Below are 20,560 nucleotides of genomic sequence, written 5' to 3' on the forward strand. Positions count from 1 at the left end.
TGATTATTTTATAAGATCTTTTACCCGCAAGATTCACTTTTAGACAATTGTAGAGCGGGTTTGCTGACTACTCCTGACTGACACAATTCAAAGTCTATCGAAGCGCGCCACTGCGATTCTCGAAGTATCGAAACGTTGCGACAATCAATCATTGCAATATTCGATATACAGAATCAGAAAAAGAAAGGTCTTCGATCGGCGTCTCTTCGCACGTTGTTCAACAACTACGTTTTACTGTTTTACCTCGTACTTACCTCTGACAAGATTATTGAAATAAAGATTCAAAGTATTTTATGATTAAAAATAACGAATTAATAACGACAGTTTTATTCCATCAGAGAGAAATCTGAAAATGGACATCCTGGGACTATACATGTGTTTTTTGGTCTTCGAATACTTGTGAGAATTGGCGCGAGTCCCGTTGGACCTCTGGTGGCGATCGCCGCAATGACATCGCAACTAGCGCCATCAGTCGGCGGCCTAGCGTGACCACTAGTCACACAGAAGCATGATCCATGTCTCACATGGCATAGGCCGCAGATGTTGCGATGTCGTAAACTGTCCCTGAAACGGTATCCTGAGAAGAAATAATGTCGGCCGCAAAACCTGAAGTAAAGAATTGGAAGGAGTATAATCATAAGCGGAAGGAACTTCGTAAACAGCGGAAGGAAGAAAAATTGGCAAAGAAAATAAAGAAGGCAGAACTCGAAAAAGAGGCAGAGAATGAGGAACAGGAGTATAGAGAAGAAAGCAATGCAAAGTACGAACGAAGGGACATTTGTACCATCAGCATAGCGGTACCTGGGTCGATCCTCGACAATGCACAATCCCCGGAGCTGCGTACCTACTTGGCGGGACAGATTGCGCGTGCTGCATGTATCTACAAGGTGGACGAGATCGTAGTATTCGACGACAAGGGCGAGATCACAGAGGATGAGAAGCGGAAGGTGAAGAAGGACGATGTGCTGGGTGAGGCCAGGCCTGGGTGTCTACAATTAGCCAGGATACTGCAGTATCTCGAGTGTCCACAATATTTGAGAAAGTACTTCTTTCCGATTCACAAGGACTTGCAGTACGCAGGTGTGCTAAACCCATTGGATGCACCACATCATCTGAGACGGGAAGACGAATTCTTATATCGAGAAGGTATAGTTACCAATAAGCCCATAAAAACCGGCAGAGGTTCTCAAGTGAATGTAGGATTGTTAAATGAGATTCATGTGGATAAAATACTGATGGCTGGGTTAAGAGTGACGGTGAAAATACCAGCAGATCAGTCAAATCGGAAGAAAATAAAAGGTATTATTGTACCGCCTAATGTGCCACGTGCAGAGACTGGTACCTATTGGGGCTACAATGTCAAACTAGCGAACAACTTAACAGAAGTGCTGACGAATTGTCAGTATAAAGGAGGATATGATTTGACGATTGGAACATCTGACAAGGGAACATCGATCGACGAGATAAAAGCAAAGAGTTTAGAGTATCACCACTGTCTCATAGTATTTGGAGGTCTTACTGGATTAGAAGCTGCCATAGATGTGGATCCACATTTAAATGTCGACGATCCATCTCTAGTGTTTGATAAATATATAAATATGTGCCCACAGCAAGGATCACGAACAATTAGAACAGAGGAAGCTATTCTCTTGACTCTAGCTGAATTGAGAACTAAATTAGTAGCTAAAAAAATTCTAGAAATATAATAGTTGCATAAATGATAAGAAATAGCCAAATAAAATAAATACATCTGTTCTACATATAAACTCATATTAAATTTTATCACAATTTTCATTTTATCAAAAATACAAATCTTTGTATACATACATATCTATTTTTTTTACATATATATAATATATAAAATATTAAATTTATTGCAGAAATGCTTTGTATATTTACAGTACCCTCAGTTGCCATGAGTTGTTGAATGACTGTGTTCCAAATAGCAATTTACTGTGTCTCTAAGAGTAGTTATTACTTTGGCTTGATCAATAGCATTTATGACAGATGTGCCAGACACAATCATATTAGCACCAGCCTAAAAAGTAATATTAACATGAAAATTATAGTGAATTCAATCACAATACATTAGATGATTAGATTATTACACTAAAAGCTGCTATACATAAAGTTAGTAATGTTAACTGTAAAAATTTATAAATACTTTATATGATTAAATAATATTACATTATTTAACAGAAAATGTATGTATTATCTTATGGTAATTGAAATAATTACATTGAATTGAACCCATGGCCAATGCTGGTGTAGCTCAACATTTCACATGGAGCTAGTACAGGATGTTCTTTTAGTTTGTAGGAAAATGAAGGAAGTAGGAATAAAGGTTGGTACTGTTTACAAAAATTAATATTTGTTAATATTATTACGTTTAATTAATAGAATCAAGTTTTATCAAGATTAATTATATTATGCCATTGCATTTAGACACTTTATGTGTATAACAGCCTTTTTAATGTATATTAATCTAGTGTAGAGTATGAATGACTGAGTTTAGTATTATAATTTTGCATGCCAACGCTTGATTGAATTAGTTACACATTGCAGTAATCTTTAACAAGTTATGTAATCCTTGACAACATACCTTTGCACAAGCTTCAATTGTAGTTAATCCAACTCCACCGTCAACTTCGACATCTAGTTCAGGATAGTTTTCTCTTAACCATGTCACTTTCTTTAACATTGATTCCATAAATTTCTGTCCACCAAAACCAGGTTCTACAGTCATCACTAAAATCATGTCTGCTAAATCCGCATAATCTGTCACCACATCTACAGGTGTTCCTGGCTTGAGTGCCACACCAACCTGTTTTTAAATTGATTCCGTTAATTAAATGTAGTAATATTAATTTTTGTAAACACAGTACTAACCTTCATTCCTGCTTCCCTCACTTTTCTGCAAACTAAAGGAACATCCTCTACTGGCTCCACATGAAATGTATACTGATCTACACCAGCGTCGGCCATGGGTTCGATCCACTGTAATTATTTCAATAAAATAAGAGTTTTTATTTTGGCCTAAATTTTAACAATACAGCACGCATGTCAAAATCTTAACATGTTTCAAAAATATGATATTTTGAGACATTTTATGTTCTGATTTTGGACATTGACTGTTTTTAAAAATTTTGACCAAATTTTTAGGGTAAATTCTAAACAGAATTGTAAGGCTTGTAACTCATTAGACTTGCAACCACTTATGACTGGAATGCTTATTTACATATTTTTGACAGCTTCCCAGATAGCAAAACGTTTCTCACAATCAATAAAATTACACAAATCTATAATCTAGATAAATTACCATAGATTTCTTCAAAGATTTCAAATATATCAACACATTGATTGTAACACATGCAAGCAATAATATGTATATGTATTGCCAGCAATTTAACAGCAAGATAGCTGCAATGCATGTTACCTTGCATTGCCGGTAACAGCTAGCATTGTGTAATGCTGCATATTATTATAGCAACACAATGCTATTACAATAGTACAAATTTTGATGATGATTTTAAAGTCAAATTACTAGCAATTCTACTCAAAGTTGTCATATCGTGAAGGCATCAAGTTGCCAACAAATGAGGACTCAGTTGCTGCAATTCTGCTAGCAAGACATTAGCAATACATAACAAGCATCCTAGCAACAAGACAGACACGTTGCTATTTGAGAAGTTACAAGCCCTACAATTCTTAATTATTGATCTATAAGTTACCTCATTTTATAATAAATTATTAGGCCTGTATTCAAAACGCGTTTATAACAGCGCATTATATGCTGTAGTTTATGTCACCCATACTACAGAATTTCAGAGAAAAAGCGCACTTTTACAGATAAAAACGCGTTCTAAATACGACCCTTGATTTATAAAATTTAAAATGTTTCTGGATAATAATTTCGTTTAATTTGCGACTAACATATATCTACCTGTTCTGGTTTGGACACCATCATATGTGTCTCCAAGAAAGCGTCTTTTATTTTACTACGAAGACACTTGACGATCGGATGACCGAACGTTAGATTTGGAACAAAGTGACCGTCCATCACGTCTAGGTGCAAGAAATCAGCGCCATTGTCTAATAGCTTTTGCGATTCTTCGTAAATTTGCGCCAGGTTGCTGTTTAAAATCGATGGGCCGATTTTTGCACTCAAATTCTTTGCCATGCCGTCTGGAATGTATTAATATGCAGTGAGAATGAGTGAGAATGTCTCACGAAGCTGTTCCTAAAAAAATATACGTAAACACGTGCGTTGTTCTACACACAGATAAATTGGAATAAAAAGTATTCATGATATACGTACCTATTACGTAAACGAGCCGTAAACAAGACTTGTGTCTGCTATCTGATGATAACCTATATTGCTTACGCCTCAACATAGCCAGCCTGATTTAGATTAGGTTAGTCTTGATTTCTGCTAGCACGTGGAAGCTGGAAACCCACGAAACCAAATAAGGATGAAATTAACAAACAACTGTATGTGAGTGTGTCTGGTACATAAAATTCAGTCATAAAATGACTTTTGTAAGAGCTGTTCCAATCGAGGCCTCGTAGTAGTTCGTGTTAGCAAGCCACCGCCTTGCCGCGAAGCTACACAGCCCGTCGAAGATTAGTTTATTTCTTACAATGTAAACAAGTCACATTGACAGGACATGTCTATCGATATGGAAGTTCCTATCAAGATACGAAAACCGTCGAAGATCGGCTTATTTTTTATTGCAGCTACAGGTTTGTTAATATTGTTTTTATTATTGAATTAAAATTAATCAGTTGCGCTGATTTTAATAAGCTGGTCTCTTTCTGTGCCGCCAGGCGGGATTGCGACGGCGATTAGCGTCGTGTGTTATCCATTTGTCAGCCCTGCGTTTCGCAAGATATGTTTGCCGTACGTGCCAGCCACGCGTCAACAAATAAAAAATGTTATTCGAGCGTTAAACGATCGTTCCGGCTCCTTGATCGATCTCGGCAGCGGCGACGGACGTATTGTAAGTATAAACTAAACTTCAAAAATATACTTGACAGGAGACGCTACCGCATCCTGATAATCGCGAATCACGCGAGTTACCGAATCACAAACAAAGAGTATCTATATAATAATATATTAAGAGGCTATTCTTTTTTTAATAGACATAATTGTCATTTTATCTTCGCTATTCATTAAATGTCAAGGAAAACAAAATGTTTATATCAACTTTTCTTTCAGAATACTTTGAGTGCTTTTCAGCAAGAGACACACAAACAATACACTGAGTACTTTCCAGAAAGAGACGGAAATATGTTTTTGATTCCTATATGAATTAGAACACCTTCTTTCTTGTTATTGCCAAATACCAAATATGTATCTGATTCACTTTAAGTTCTAAAAGTATATTACCACTAATTCAGCTGTACATCTACAGTGATCATTTCAGCTTTGTTTAATATTGACAAACAATAAGGATGTAATAATTCTCTGTGTTACATTGCATCATCTGTGCCCCTTGCTGAAAAGTATACGAAGTCTCCTAAAAGAAAAGCAGCCTATCTGTATACTTTTAAAAATTATAATTTTATTAATAATAATTTAAAATGTAATTATAGATTAATAATTACTGATAATGCGTAACATTTAATGCGATTGATAATCCTATACGCAAGAAATGTATGCTGTAAAATACAAAACAGGGATAACTTTTCACTCTTCCAACGATTGCAACAAACGAAATAATTTATAAATAGGTCCTCGCAGCGGCAAAGCGTGGCTTTAAAGCCCACGGTATCGAATTAAATACCTGGCTAGTATGGTATTCGAGGCTTCAAGCAGTGATTAACGGTCTGTCGAAGGTTACTGCGTTTCACAAACAGGATTTATGGAAACATCACTTAGGAAAATATGATAACGTCGTTATATTTGGCGTAGATCAAATGGTACGTTTTTCTGCGTAAAGCCAGCGGCACACCATGCTTATTTTCCTGTTGGATTGCTAGCTGGATTAGATTCTTGCCATTGGATTGGATGCGATATTGACATTGTCAGCATCACAGTCAATACTGTGGCAAGATTCTAATCTAGCTAGCAATTCAGCAGGAAAACAAGCTTTGTGTGCTGCTATCTTAATATTCATCCTGACTCTTGACAAAAAAACAAAATGTATCAAGAAATCATCTTTTACAGATGGAAGATATCGAAAAAAAGTTTAATAACGAATTGCGAAAAGATTGCCTCGTAATCGCATGTAGATTTTCTCTTCCTAATACGCATCCTGTTATGACGATTGGACATGGAGTTGACACCGTTTGGATTTACAAGATATCCTAGAGCTGAATTTGAGGTAACAAGGACATCTATTTAGATTAATTAAATTATATATATAGAAAATAAATGTTGTGCATTTAATATTATTGTGTGTTTATTGAAGTACAAAAAACGTATAACATTAACGATCTTTGTATTTACAGTAAGAAAATAAATCTGTATTATTCCTAGATTAATGTGCCACGAATAATTAAATAAATGATGTTTATTACATTTACAAAATAGTTGACCTATTTATGTAATCTCTATCATGCGATCTTAAATTTTAATACACTTTTCAACTCATAAAAATTTCTTATAACAGACTATTCAATGCAATTTACACCTAACATGCATTTTACACCTAACGTTTTTTTACCTTTTATATTTAAATCTACTTTTTTAAATATAATTTTTGAACACTATAGAGGATTCTTTCAAAATGCATAATGATGTACGCAATGGCATTTATAAATAATTAATAGTAAGTATTATTATAGATACATAAATACATATTAAGTATTATAAATACAATCGCATATACACAGTCTATAAGATTTTAATTACGATTAATGATCTGTAATAAAGAACTGAGCAATGAGATTTAAAAGTCCGATAACAGGTATAGCTAAATGGAATAATATCGAACATACACCTAACTTTCCTTCTCTCTTCAAAATGGATAAATGCAATAAATTCGGGAAAGTAAAAACGTAGATAAGTCCACTTAGAGCGCCAGTATATCTGACAATAGTGCCGATGTAAGGTACAAACGTTGCGAAAATGATACATATAGAAACCAATATGAGATTAATGAAGAGCACTAAGCCTCTGTTAGATGCTTTTTTCCATAACCATGAGAGCAACTGAATACGTAACACATACGCGAGCAAAGGATAGACAGTTATTAATTGAAAAAGTAGCACTATACGAGCACCTATCGTAAGGCCATCCCACTTTTGAAAATTATTTAGTAGGTTCTACAATAAAATAAGATCTAGTTTAGAAAACACAAATTTTTTTTATATCATATTAAATATTTTATCGTTTGAATAGAAAGATATTGTGCGTACTTACATCTTCTATACACGACTTGGGCAGTGGGAAACACATAAAAAACGTTACTCCAACGATGATATAAGTTAATGTAACGAGGAGATATGCTATGGTTAAATCCCTTCCCTAAAAATAAAATCGTTTCTATTTACTCTTTGCAAGGGAACGATATACAAGAAAAAAAAATGCAATTTACAGTAACTAACATTCTTTTCTTGATTGCGATTATTTTGCATTATGTTGATTACAATATTGTGGATGAAGAATGACATGGCTAACAATCCGGTAAGTGCGGGAAACGTGGGCCGTATTACCCAACTTGTTGCCCATTCGACTTGGTCCATGTTGATGCCCCATGACGCTGATTTTATCACAACGAAGATAATCAAATACATAACTGACACTGTTCCTGTAAGATATATATTAAAAGCTTATATCTCGTAATAGCAGATTTTTTATCAGAATTGTATATATGATAAGATATTAAAAGCATATATATATTTAATATACCATTTACATACTTACCGAGAGAATTAAACTTTGTAAAAAATGTCGTACTGTTAAAATTCAAAAGAGGAAATATTAGTAAGGCCAAAAACATAGGCACTGTGTTTCGTAAGTCCCATGCTGGTCCCAGCATATCATACGTTTTCTCATAAGTTACAATGGTATTATTATCCTGGAACTCTTTCGGGCACAAAACTATAAATCGAAGCAATAAAATTACTTCGGTCTCGAAGAATAAATTAAAACTTTGTTTCATCTATATATATATATATATATATATACCTTCTTTGTATGAAATGTTCTCAGACACAGGATGTGTTGACCCGCCAGCTATGCTATCTGCAATATGAATATTGTTTTCCCAGATAGTTCACGAGGACACGTATCTTATTTATGTTTAGAATGAGAATATTTACCGTAAATAAAATTGACACTATTATAGAGGAAATTGGCCATTAATATCCAGTAAGCTATAGTTGCGCCCAGCAATACGGCAATACTAAAGATTCTAGCAATATGTTCTGCCCATTTGCCGAGATATATCCGGCACAAGTCTAAAACTTCTATATCTGATCCACCACCTAATTAATCACAGTATATTATTATTATAGTTACATCACACGTTATAATAATTACAATTTTATGATAGAAGAGTCTTTTACCATGATATGCATGTGCAACTACGAGACGATAAGCGGTGTATAAGCATAAACCGCTCATCAGCAAGTTGAGGATAACTGCAGGAAAGAATCCGGCCATCGTAATTCCCCATGGCATCGTCAGTAACGACGATCCCAATATCGTATTCCAAATTGAAAATCTAAAACATAAAAATTAAATAAGTTTGCAATATTACATATATATTTTTATAATATATGTAATTTTCATAATAATACGTGATAATTTCACAGAATGTGTAAATTTGTTTCATTATAATCTTTATTCGAAGATAAGAGTTATGAAAGATAATGTTATAAATTTCACATAGATAATATATATATATATATAATCATATATATTCTATACATGTATATAACATATACATATAATTATATGTTAAATATCTTTCGTAGTTATTTTAATTTTCACGTTTGCGAACAGAGAAACAAATTAGCGATTGAGATCGCGTCGAACAATTTCTCAATAGTCGTTTTATATAATAAAAATGCGAATTAGCTCGAATATTCTATATACATATATTATATATATATATATATATAAGTGTACGAGATACACTTATCAACATTCAACAATTGCTCTTAAATAATGAGCATATTACGTTACGTTCATGTCACGCAAACATTTCTCCGATAATCGACACTTCGTACATCGTGCTCATAAAAAGATATCCCTGTCGGTTTTGTTCACAAGTCCAGTTGCGTATTAGAATGCCCATTATTATATTTCCTCTTTATCTAATATAAATCCCATAGTCGTATCATAAGCGTATGCAGCGTACAGACCGCGGTATATGGATCAAGGGCAATAATGCGTGTATCTTTATCCTACTGCTGAACTTGATTTCGACATTGTGAAGGCCACTTTATAAAATCGTGCGCCTTTTTTTGCGACCGCGAGATAACCACGTGATTTCGGAATATTTTCGACCAAGACGCATTTTCAGACTTGGCGCAATCAACACTCGATTTCATAAACCATTAATTATGTTTTTCTTCGTTCTAATTTTAATTATTTATCTCCGTTCTAAAATTTTTTTATTTATTTATCATACGAGGGCCTAAATCTAATTTTATCGTTAGGCGCCTCCATTTTTTCATACAGAACATGCAGACGTATCGAAAGTCGAACAAACATTAAAGATATCATTTTGACGTCGAAATGACGACAAATATCAATTGTTTACTGGACAACGACGACAAATACCAATTGTTTACTTGTCTCATTTTTTCAAATTTCTAATCTTATTATATATTACTCTTCAATTGATCGTTTCTTCTTCTTCTGTTTATCCTTTTAGGAAAAATATTACATTATGAAAAAAAGAATAAAAAAAAAAATAAAAAAAAGAACAAATAAAAGAAAGAAAATTAATTAGAAATATTTTATATAATTTAAAAAAAAATATATATATATATACACATATATCGTCAACGATTTTATATTATGAAATTTATACTATAGAGCATTATATATAGTTTTGATTTACGTAACTTTTGAAAAACATCCATTTCTCTTCTTTTAATTGTTCTGTTTATCCATTGGATGAGTTTGAATTTTATTGTAAGACAAATATAATATAAAATCATAAATCGCGTATGATATTCTACGAGGAAAACTATCTCTACTAGCAACATTTTAAAAAGAAAATTTCAGTCTTTTTCTCTCTACATACTATATTGATTTAATATCAAAACATCAAGTAATCATTATTGACTGTTTCTATTTTTTAGAATTTTTAAACTAATAGGTACATATATTTCTTCTGAAATTTTTTGACTTCTCGATAATTGTGTTCTTTATACTGATAAAATATTTAATGTTTTTCACCACTATCATTTTTATGATAATTTATTCGCTTGATCCTTTTATTTTTGAAATTAGAAAAAGATAAAGTACATTGTACACTTAATTGATACGGATACTGTCTGCGATGACTTTCCTTGAATTATTTATTTTCGGCGATACGTGCAAACGTATATGGTATGTGTACTTAATCAATATTTGTAGTATTTATAATACATATACACATATTTCACTGATTAATAACTCGGTTTAAGAGACACACGATCAATTCCCTAATCTCATTGCGCGCTTATCATAATCTCATTGCAAAAATCAGAGAATTAGCTTCGTACGAATAGGCGCCGAAGAGAGAGAGAAAGAGAGAGAGAGAGAGAGAGAGAGAGAGAGAGAAAATCCTCTGTTATTGCATCCTACGGTATTTCGCGGTGCTCGCCACCTCGCCTCGCCAGGAGTGCAGCTGCGGTGCGCGCGCCCGGCAGTAGCGGCGGCGGCGGCGGCGCCGGCTGTGGATTGCCGGCTAAGGGCATTCACCTTCTCGGGGCGGTCGTCTGTTGCCCGGGCAACAGACAGAGCGGTAACCCCTTCGGGGCGTCCCGTCGCGTCGCGCTGCGCTCTAGACGCTCCGTTTACCGGACATCGTCGCGCGGAGCAGCGCGACGCGGAGCGTATACCTTCGTTCCCGCGTCTCGGAAACGAGCGGCCGACGGCCGGGCGTCCTCGGCGTCGGTAAAGGAAAGGACCGGGCGAATCTCGAGAACGGAACGACTCGGTCGTCCCTCGTGTCGCTCGTCCGCTCGTTTTCCAGACGCGGGAACGGGAAGGAAGCGGGTCATCAACTCCGCGAATCGTAGCCGTTATGGTCGCGCGTGTGTTGCCGACGGTTAGGACGCGCGATGCACCACGATTCCATCTACGGTGAAGTCTGCGAGACCGTGGCGGCTACAACGGTAAGTCTTTATTCTAAACAGCATCTTCGAATGTATATATACTTGCTCGTTAAAAAGAAGCCCTCTCACACGTCGGTCGGTCGGCGTTCAACCCATCACAGACGATCCGTGTATTTAGGTTATACCAGTCACATGTAGAGACATGACCCCCGTATACTTTGTTAAGAGTATCGGACGTCTTGCCTCTCTCGCGCGTGGATTCGATTGAAGACGTTGATTGACCCGTTGATTTCGCGAGAGACGTTATAAGTGTCATTGATTTGTTTATGTTAACTGATAATTGGCGAGAGAAAACAGTTGCGACATTGATCGACCTCCCCCCCCCCCTTATATCGCCGGCTATAAAAAGAAGAGACGGAGATGATTTCTCTCTTGATTTTCATCGCGGAGGGAGATAGCCTTTTTCGCGCTATTTCTCCTCCGAGGACAAAGGCAGCCGGGACAGTGGAGGGGAAAAACCTGCGCGTTGAGGGTCACGTTTATTTTTCAGATCTATTGTTTTTGCGCGATAGCGCTAATTGTGAATAAATTCGTTCACGTTGCTTTTGAAATTCTCAAAAGTGTTTGCATTTAAAATGAGAGATATATATGTATAGACAGTGAAAAGAGAGAAAGATTCTAAGGTCTGATGGAATGTAAGTTTAACTTTATAATCTCTCTGTTCTCAATTAACTTTTTATCATTTTCTAACTCTAAGTCCAGTAAACAAGAATGGATTACAATGAACTGAAATGCTTAATCCATTCGAATGCGTATTTTAAATGCAAAAATTTTTTTGGATTGAATTGCATTAAAAAAACTGCACTTCCTACCTAGAATTTTTGATTGAGCCAGTATTCACAATTCACTTTTAAAATTTAATTTATTTTTTATTGAAAGGCATAGTAAATATATCTCATGCAATTCCAATAAATGAACCAAGAGAAATTGGACATTGAAATCTGGGCGATTGAAATGGATTCAGATTTTCAGAGATGTGCATTTGCAAATGTAGAAGTGAGCCTTTTTCAATCTGTTTTTGTTTACTGGAAACATTAGGTTTGTTTCTATCAATGTAGATTCATTTTTATCTTGAATTGATTTACTCCATCTTCTTCTAATTCGAATTAGAAGATAAAAAAAATATGTCAAACCGAGATTAAAGTTAATTTTACATTGATGGAATCGGTCCTGATTCTTAGAATTAAAAGAAGATAAAGAGGAAGTTGTGCTAACATTAGAAATTAATCTCACATTGGCGGAAGCGAACGTAAGTGCAAAAAATTGTAAACAACAGATCTAATCGTGCGGATTAATTATCGCGCGTTTACAACTATGAATTGCCATGTATTAATATCATTTTATCTTGACGGCGCTTTTTTTGACGCGCAACGCAAGATTATTGCGCGCCATGATAGCGTCCTCTGAAATAATAGTGTTGTCGATTTCGCCCCTAACGTCGCGCACCGCCGTATCGGTTTGATGCGATGAAGAAAGAATCAATTCAAGATGCGCTGATGCAAGTTTCGATCCGGTTGCCATCAGCCATCTGCGTAAGATAAATAAATGACCACATCTCGAGAGATTTACCCTATACGTATACCGATCACAGAACGTGGTCGAGCAAAAAACAAAAACAAACCAAGCCACGTTAAAACGATGCACGATAAACAGTGTATTTTACCGGCATTGATAAGCGCGTCACCATCGATTTCTATTTTTTTTTTTACTTCTTTACATCCCCCTCCCCCCACTCTATTCTCATTTTGCAGCATCCGCTGGAGAATCAGCTATGGCCGACATGGGCGAGGAAGTGACTTCTCGAATCGCCGGTTTGACGCAACATTCCACGCGAAATATTTTTTCTTTCTTTTCGATCGTAAAGGAAGGATGAATAAGCAACTTGCTGTTGGAAAAGTCATAATGACATGCATTGGATGTTAAATTATTAAATGTTTTACTGAGCCGATGGAATAATTAAAAAATAATTAGTAATATCGAAATTTTTTTTTTTTTTGGAAAGTTGTATTATTATCATTATTATTAGGAATTCGCTGAACAGTGAATTTGTCAAACAACTGGATTTTACTTAACAACTACACGAAGTGATTAAAAAAGTGAATACAACTATTTTTTATAATGAAGAAAGAAGATTACGAATTGGAGATTAGAATTTAATTAATTAGAATAAAACGGATATTTATAAAATTAAAATGGTCTATAATTGGTTGAATTCTAATCTCCAATTCACAGTTCTTAATCTCTAATGTAGAAAATAAATAAACTCAGATAATATAACACAGAAATATTGTATGTTTCTTCTGAAAATATAAAATATGTAGCAGAAAATTTATAGCAAATAATAAACTCAACAAATGATTTTGATTTAAATTTTTTAAATTATGTTACGTTATGTACACATGTTAAATAGTAATCGAAACAGTAATACATAAACATACATATTTAAATTGGCCACATATGAAGTATCTTGATCTCATGTGATACAAAAAATGTAATTATTTTAGTGTGTGACTTATAAACGCACAAAACCTGACTAAATACTTATTAGTACAAATTGTCATAATTTTTAGTACAATTGTTATCATTACTGTATTTTATTTCTTATGTTGTTTATCCGCATGTCAATTATTGAATTTGTATTTATAATCTGCTTCTTGTTTCGTTTATCTGTTTCGTTTACCAACTTCATATTTCTTTCTTTCATTCTTCTTATCTTATTTTATTTTTACTTTATTTTTATTTCTGCTTTGGATTTAGGTTTTTAGACAACATTACTGCTAATGTCTCTCATCTATTGAATGCGTGTCTTTCTTTATTGCGTTTGTATTCCTGGTATATCTTGTCTTTATGCATCAATATTATTATTATTATTATATTTATTAGTATATCTACGCAATGTAAGTTATTTATTTAAAATTATATTAAAAGTTATTAACATAAAAGATATATATATATATATATATTATTTACTCGTTACATTTGTAAACTTTGTTTAAAAAAATTCATTTGACTATCCCGCCGAATTTACTGGATATCGAATAATTGCCAGATATTCAGTATATCTCTGATTATTGTATAGAAATACTAAAATAATATTCTACATCTACATAATCTATATATATTGTAGTTAAGAGGTGCTCTTTATGTTAACGAATTAATGTTACGAAAGTATTCTCACCGACACAAGTTCAAAATTCGATAAATTCTGGTATTTTAATCTTTGAGGAGGAGGGAAATATACAAATGATATACATAAATTTAATTATCTCTCGATTTTCGTAAAACATTTTTTTGTATTACATGAGTCTATTTCTGTTTTCTACACTGGAGATTGAGAACTGTGAATTAAAGTTTGATCAAAAATGACTTGACTTATGCAAGCGTATTTAGGGCAAACCTAGGAAAGAGTATCGATCGGTGTGACTCATTGATTTTAAGGGGGCCGTCCATTAAGAGCGCGTATCCCGTATAAACGTAGTTCGAAAAATTTTACGTGTATCTCACTACATATTTCTATTTTCCTATTCATAGATTTCTTGCATTCTTATTAAACTTTTCTTATTCACAAAATTTTATTTTAAGATACTTACATAGTGACCAGTGAACTTTGCTTTGGCTTAAGATCCTTGCAAGAAGCCTGTACGATATCGGGTTGAAATTGCAGAGATCCAGGTATAAAGTCTATCTCATGCGCTTTCTTTGCGTTGGAACTTTCGTTTGTCAGTGTCTGACAATAAAAAAATTACCGAAAAATGATAGAAAGATTTATTATTTTTTTTTAGAAATAAAGAAGGTGGAGGAGAAAAATTAATTTATTTATATAGATATATATATATATAAAAATTTAATTTATCTCAATATATTTTTATGAGTACACGATAAAAATTAAATTAAAAACAAACGCAATGTTAAATTGAATAAAAAGACGTAAAATTACCATAATTAGTTTTTAACGCTTATCACTTAAACATTGCTAAATTTTAAACATTTTTTTTAAAGCTGGTTTTCGCAATCCAGATTATTTGGAGAAAAAAATACACAAACAGTTATGTTGTTCTTACCAAGTCTACATTGCGCGGCTCGTAATTGTTTTCGCTTACTGTGCAAGGTGAATTCGCCATTGCGGAAATAAATAATTCACTATTTTTTGTTGAAGGAATTGGTCTCTTTGGTGTAGCTAAAATCGTGTTGTAAGTGGAGTCTATGCTCCCATATCTAGATAAGTCAACAGAAGATACATATTTATATAATTATAAATCCTTTGTAAATAATATAAATATGATACATGTCACTTATATCTATATTATTATATCTATTATTAATATTGAATCTATAATTACATATGCTTTTAATTTATGTACACGTAAAAAATGATATATTAACCTTTAGAGGGCCGGACTGGCCATTATAGTGGCCAGTAACAGAAGTCTGTTTAACTTGCATCACCGCAGTCCATTAAATATTCAGCTATTATTTCATATAAGTGAGAATGTGTTGCCAAAAGAATTCGATAGTAATCCCATTTTTCGCCACTAAGAGGCATACTGATTTTATTTACTCACTAAAGAAAAGTTTCATATGTACGTAAATGTCTCATGTTACTCATGTTATTCAATTCGACTTATCTAGATTCTTGTCTAGACTTATCTAGATAAATAACACTATTTCTACATAAAATTTCGATAATCTGATTTCAGAAACGTATTCTGCGATGTCAAAAGCACTTAGAAATACTAAAAATAAAAAATGAAAATTTTCCACATTGGCCGTCCCGTTGCGGACCGGACTGGCCACTATAGTGACCAGCGAAAAACTCATCAACTCCTCGTGACATAAACATTCAATATATACATGAATTTTACATTTAAAAAATTCAAAATTTCAAGACAAAAATGCTGGCTCTAAAGGTTAACAATACACACAGCTAGCAACAATCTAATAGAAAATAATCCTTAATTCAATATAATATAATATTAATGAAATAAATATGCCATACTCTTGTTTTAACCCCTTCAGACCCGTTTTTATTGGAACCGTGTTAAAAAGATTTGTTTCAATTTATGCGCACTTTAATAAGTAATTCATAATTCACTAAATAATATTTTTCAAACAAGAAGAAGGAAACCAATAACGGTTAAAGCCACTAACGGTCAAAGCTGGATCACAAATGCTTATTAAAATTATGCGTGAATTTTATATACTGCGTATGTAGTCCCCTTAATCACGTGCCGAAAATGTTTTCAGACTTACAACGCAACACTAAACAACTACCGCAGTAATATCACTTTTAGTTAAACTGACAAGCAATCTAACAATTTTTGATGCTTATAGCATCTTATTGGATCTTAAAATATGTTGAAAGACATACCTATATTAAAATGTAACGATGTAACGTCAAAGTAATGATAAATTAAAATCTGTGAAAAATATAAGATTGCGAAGAATATCACAAGTTGGCGTTTCGTCCCGGTTTCCACTACTGGACTCATCAGTAAGGCATTGTAATGGAAATTTATCTTAGACGCCTGTTTAAGTTATTAAATCGAGATTCTATATATACAGATATACGCGTATCTCAGCAATTGCGAGAAATTTTGCGAACATTGAAAGACCTCTGATGGCGGATTGACGTAGTAATATTCTTCGCAATAATTATCTAAAGTAGTAATAACGTTTTTTTTCAGGCTGACGTAATTTTAACATCTATCGATATTCGCAAAATTTCTCGCAAGTGCTGAGATACGCGTATATCTGTATATATATAGAATCTCGATTTAATAACTTAAACAGGCGTCTAAGGTAAATTTCCATTACAATGCCTTACTGATGAGTCCAGTAGTGGAAACCAGGACGTAACGCCAACTTGTGATATTCTTCGCAATCTTATATTTTTCACAGATTTTAATTTATCGTTACTTTAACGTTACATCGTTAAATTTTAATGTCTTTCAACATATTATTAAGATCCAATAAGATGCTATAAGCATCAAAAATTATTAGATTGCTTGTCAATTTAACTAAAAGTGATATTACTGCGGTAGAGTTGTTTAGTGTCGCGTAGTAAGACTGAAAAAATTTTCGGCACGCGATTAAGGGGACTACATACGCAGTAGGGTAAACCCGGTATATACGCAGCGTCAGCAAATACGCCGCAGAAGTCAGAAAAAATAGAAGGAGTGGGGATAAGTTTCCGTCAATTACTTTGTTACATGCCTTTATGGTATATTAGTATTATGTTATGATTTCAGTTCTTTACTATTAATATTAATGAAATTATTGCGAGTTAAATCGATTTTTTACTGTAATAAATAGTGCCATCATAATTTATAATCTACATAAAATGATTATTATAGAGCGTGTAAAAGACTTAGTGGTTATTTTGCAATACATATGTGTAGAGGAATAGTAAAGCATGTTGTATAGCAAAATACAAGTGCTTTGCTCCTGTATTGTTTGTTTAATTAGTTGTCATATATATCCCATCTATTTGGGACATACGGCATTTTTAGCGAGCGGGATGCTGTGCCGCAGCACAGACGCTCTATTTAAGAAGTTTTTGTTAATTCTAACAATTATACATTGCATTAATGCATAAATGTTGATAAATCTTAAACGTTTAAAGATTATTTTCAAAGATTTGAAGCTATTTTAAAAAATTGTGTTAAGTCCTATTTGTATTCCATTTTTCATTCTGAACAATAAAAATTGTCATATATTAATAAACAATGCAAGTTACGTCGTCATTTTACATCTTATTTATAGATTATTTGTGATTTTCTTATGAATTATATATGAGTGGCCATATTATCCCCCCCCTATGGGATAAATGGCAAAAATGCAGGGGTTTGAAAAAGTTACTTTTTAATATGGAAAATAAATTATTTTAGATTTCTAATATTTTTTTTATAGTAGTAGATGATACAAAGATTCTATTTATATAATTAATTTACTTTAAACATAGTAAATAATAATTGATAAATTAAGTTTTCGATAGGTGCGGCGTATATACCGGGTTTACCCTATATAAAATTCACGCATAATTTTAATAAAGCATTTGTGATCCAGCTTTGACCGTTAGTGGCTTTAACCGTTATTGGTTTCCTTCTTCTTGTTTGTTTATCAATTATACGGTCTTAAAAAGATTTTAGTATTTGTTAATATTTTTCAAAATTTTGATTTACTTCAACATATACATATGTGTCGACGTCAGACTCAGGTGACATCGATGAAATTAAATAATTTCAACAAATGTTTCCAAATTTGATGTACATTATAATGTACAACACACGTGGGGTCAAAAAAAGTTAATAAAATATTATTTATTTCATTAATACTCTGTTATTGAATAAATAAGATTATTTTCAATTAGACTGTGTTATTGATTAATACAATATATTTATTTTTTTCATGTATGTACATTATTAATTATTATATATAATATATGGAAAATACAATGTCATGCACATCTTACATCAAAGAGCAGCCGGCCGGGCTTGGATCTAAGTCGCTTGTTTCCGAATCGTCGAATATCACCGGTTCCGGACTCGTGCGAGATTCCGAGGAGAGTAACGGCGTGCTCTCGGATCCGCTGTCTCGCGTCAGCGAGGAGTCGCTGCCTGGGTAAACACGGATCTTATACATAATGTCTCTGAAGTTGACAAAAAAATGATTTAATACAAGGAAGTGCGTCTTTTTCCGTGCGTCTTTTCAACACTTCGGCGCTTCCTCGAATGCAGTAGTTGCCCAGAGTGGCGAATATCGAGCGGAGCATGCAAAGATGCACTAGGAAACACGAACTAAACGACGAGCATTCTACATCGCGTTGAACTATATATAATCATGCTTGATGATGAGATCTCTTCTCGCGTCATCGTCTTTTTTTCTTTCTTCTCTTTTTAAACACAAAACTATTAAACGCCGAATGCGTATCACCCCACGAGGTGCGAGCACCAGATAACGGATTCAATAAAACTGGCTCCTTACGACATTTACTGCAGAACGACAAATGTTGTCGTTTTTTGGTCCAAATTAACTGATTAATAGTCGGGATCGCGCGAAAAGTTATCGTGCATGGGGAATTTTAGCGGCAGATAATCCAGTATCAGCCATCCACGATCGTCGTGAAACTGAAAAATTTTGAACTCACTATCTTCTTTTTTTTTCTCTCTCTCTCTCTCTCTCTCTCTCTCTCTCTCTCTAACACGATCGATCACGATTTGGTCTCCGTGATGTAGACTGGACGGCAAGATCCGGGGGATCGAGAGGGACACTTTGCTCCCGTGGGAAGCGGCTACCGATCGCGCGCCCTCTCGTCTGGAAAACTGGGTTTTGGAGTAGGTACGTCCCCGTTTTATAAACTCTCGGACTTTGTATCAGCGGTATCCTTGACTTAGCATGCCTCCCTCCAGTCGCGTTTTTCAACGAACATGCCGCGCGCGCGTCCGTCGAACGAGCGCGACTAAAACCGCTGACCGACCCGATCGGTCGTGACGATCACATAACTTTCGCCGATTCTCTCTTTCTCCTGGCCTTCCCCTTGGTACCGATGCTCTTGCGGCTCCAGGATCCACCCGTGACTGGCAGAAGGGAGACTCCTGCGTCTTTCTCGCCCTGTATTCCATTCGACACTCACATATGGAAAAAAATAATTTTGTTGAAACAATTTTGAGGCATCTCCATAAATTTATCACTGTTAAATTTGTAGTGTCAAATTGTATCTAATTTGAGTTATTTTTTTATAGCTCGCTAATATTATTGTTCAATGTGTCGTTAACTTAATTGAAACAATGAACAATTTAACTCAAGGAAATGTATTAAATTCCATTCAAATTTGATATTACTTACTACTTACTAAGTTATTACTTACTAAGTGTGCACTTAATGTATGTATGTATGTGTGTGTATACGTTGTTTACTTTAAAAATAACTATAAAAATAGATAGATTTACTTTACATTTTGAATACACATATAGAAGTTAAAAACGACAAAAAAATGTTATTTAACTCAAAGGATTGAATTGCCATTACTTTTTTTATATATAACGATGATCTGAGTCTACAGATTTGAAAATAATTTTGTTGGATTATTAAAATAATTATGTAGGATTCTCAAACATGAGTAATGCTAAAAAAAAAAGGTTTTTTGACATTTTAGTAACCAGCTTGAGAACGACCTACATATAATTATTTTCACGATAACAGAAAGAGAAGTGGACTGCAACGTTCACATTGGCATTCCAAGAATTCGCGAAATGCATAACTTCTATAATTATTTTGA

The 20,560-nt window shown here is 34.0% G+C and overlaps 4 protein-coding genes across 4 annotated transcripts; 2 read left to right on the forward strand and 2 right to left on the reverse strand.

Annotated features, from left to right (window-relative positions):
- The first annotated feature begins 516 nt into the window (after positions 1 to 516).
- Positions 517 to 1,706, forward strand: LOC108781944 (putative methyltransferase C9orf114 homolog). The gene has a single exon (XM_018550073.1). It carries the CDS (start codon positions 591 to 593, stop codon positions 1,704 to 1,706), a length of 1,116 nt encoding a protein of 371 aa, XP_018405575.1. The 5' UTR covers positions 517 to 590.
- A 184-nt stretch (positions 1,707 to 1,890) lies between these two features.
- Positions 1,891 to 4,398, reverse strand: Rpe (ribulose-phosphate 3-epimerase). The gene is made up of 5 exons (XM_018550097.1): positions 4,319 to 4,398; positions 3,944 to 4,240; positions 2,890 to 2,997; positions 2,603 to 2,824; positions 1,891 to 2,038 (listed from the first exon to the last, which is right to left on the reverse strand). Exons 2-5 carry the CDS (start codon positions 4,178 to 4,180, stop codon positions 1,907 to 1,909), a joined length of 699 nt encoding a protein of 232 aa, XP_018405599.1. The 5' UTR covers positions 4,181 to 4,240; positions 4,319 to 4,398; the 3' UTR covers positions 1,891 to 1,906.
- Positions 4,399 to 4,649: 251 nt separating this feature from the next.
- On the forward strand, positions 4,650 to 6,331 carry LOC108781961 (protein FAM173B). Its single transcript, XM_018550098.1, has 4 exons — positions 4,650 to 4,743; positions 4,828 to 5,000; positions 5,734 to 5,922; positions 6,170 to 6,331. Exons 1-4 carry the CDS (start codon positions 4,668 to 4,670, stop codon positions 6,311 to 6,313), a joined length of 582 nt encoding a protein of 193 aa, XP_018405600.1. The 5' UTR covers positions 4,650 to 4,667; the 3' UTR covers positions 6,314 to 6,331.
- A 527-nt stretch (positions 6,332 to 6,858) lies between these two features.
- LOC108781966 (sodium-coupled neutral amino acid transporter 9) lies at positions 6,859 to 19,583 on the reverse strand. Its single transcript, XM_018550103.1, has 10 exons — positions 18,755 to 19,583; positions 15,345 to 15,498; positions 14,874 to 15,010; positions 8,515 to 8,672; positions 8,269 to 8,433; positions 8,135 to 8,191; positions 7,871 to 8,047; positions 7,552 to 7,754; positions 7,367 to 7,471; positions 6,859 to 7,269 (listed from the first exon to the last, which is right to left on the reverse strand). Exons 1-10 carry the CDS (start codon positions 18,922 to 18,924, stop codon positions 6,859 to 6,861), a joined length of 1,737 nt encoding a protein of 578 aa, XP_018405605.1. The 5' UTR covers positions 18,925 to 19,583.
- Positions 19,584 to 20,560: the final 977 nt, after the last annotated feature.

The sequence above is a fragment of the Cyphomyrmex costatus genome, unplaced genomic scaffold (genome assembly GCF_001594065.2).
Source record: "Cyphomyrmex costatus isolate MS0001 unplaced genomic scaffold, Ccosl1.0 scaffold932, whole genome shotgun sequence".
Taxonomy (NCBI): Eukaryota; Metazoa; Arthropoda; class Insecta; order Hymenoptera; family Formicidae; genus Cyphomyrmex; species Cyphomyrmex costatus.

Excerpts from the sequence above, each read along its gene's own strand:
- LOC108781944 (XM_018550073.1), top strand. The coding sequence starts at position 591 with ATGTCGGCCGCAAAACCTGAAGTAAAGAATTGGAAGGAGTATAATCAT.
- Rpe (XM_018550097.1), bottom strand. The coding sequence starts at position 4,180 with ATGGCAAAGAATTTGAGTGCAAAAATCGGCCCATCGATTTTAAACAGC. Across the intron at positions 2,998-3,943 it reads TGGTGTCCAAACCAGAACAG|TGGATCGAACCCATGGCCGA; the intron begins GTAGATATATGT and ends AAATAATTACAG. Across the intron at positions 2,039-2,602 it reads CAATTGAAGCTTGTGCAAAG|GCTGGTGCTAATATGATTGT; the intron begins GTATGTTGTCAA and ends ATTACTTTTTAG.
- LOC108781961 (XM_018550098.1), top strand. The coding sequence starts at position 4,668 with ATGTCTATCGATATGGAAGTTCCTATCAAGATACGAAAACCGTCGAAG. Across the intron at positions 4,744-4,827 it reads ATTTTTTATTGCAGCTACAG|GCGGGATTGCGACGGCGATT; the intron begins GTTTGTTAATAT and ends CTGTGCCGCCAG. Across the intron at positions 5,001-5,733 it reads GCAGCGGCGACGGACGTATT|GTCCTCGCAGCGGCAAAGCG; the intron begins GTAAGTATAAAC and ends ATTTATAAATAG.
- LOC108781966 (XM_018550103.1), bottom strand. The coding sequence starts at position 18,924 with ATGTATAAGATCCGTGTTTACCCAGGCAGCGACTCCTCGCTGACGCGA. Across the intron at positions 8,434-8,514 it reads AGTTGCACATGCATATCATG|GTGGTGGATCAGATATAGAA; the intron begins GTAAAAGACTCT and ends GTGATTAATTAG. Across the intron at positions 8,192-8,268 it reads TAGTGTCAATTTTATTTACG|ATAGCATAGCTGGCGGGTCA; the intron begins GTAAATATTCTC and ends TTCATATTGCAG.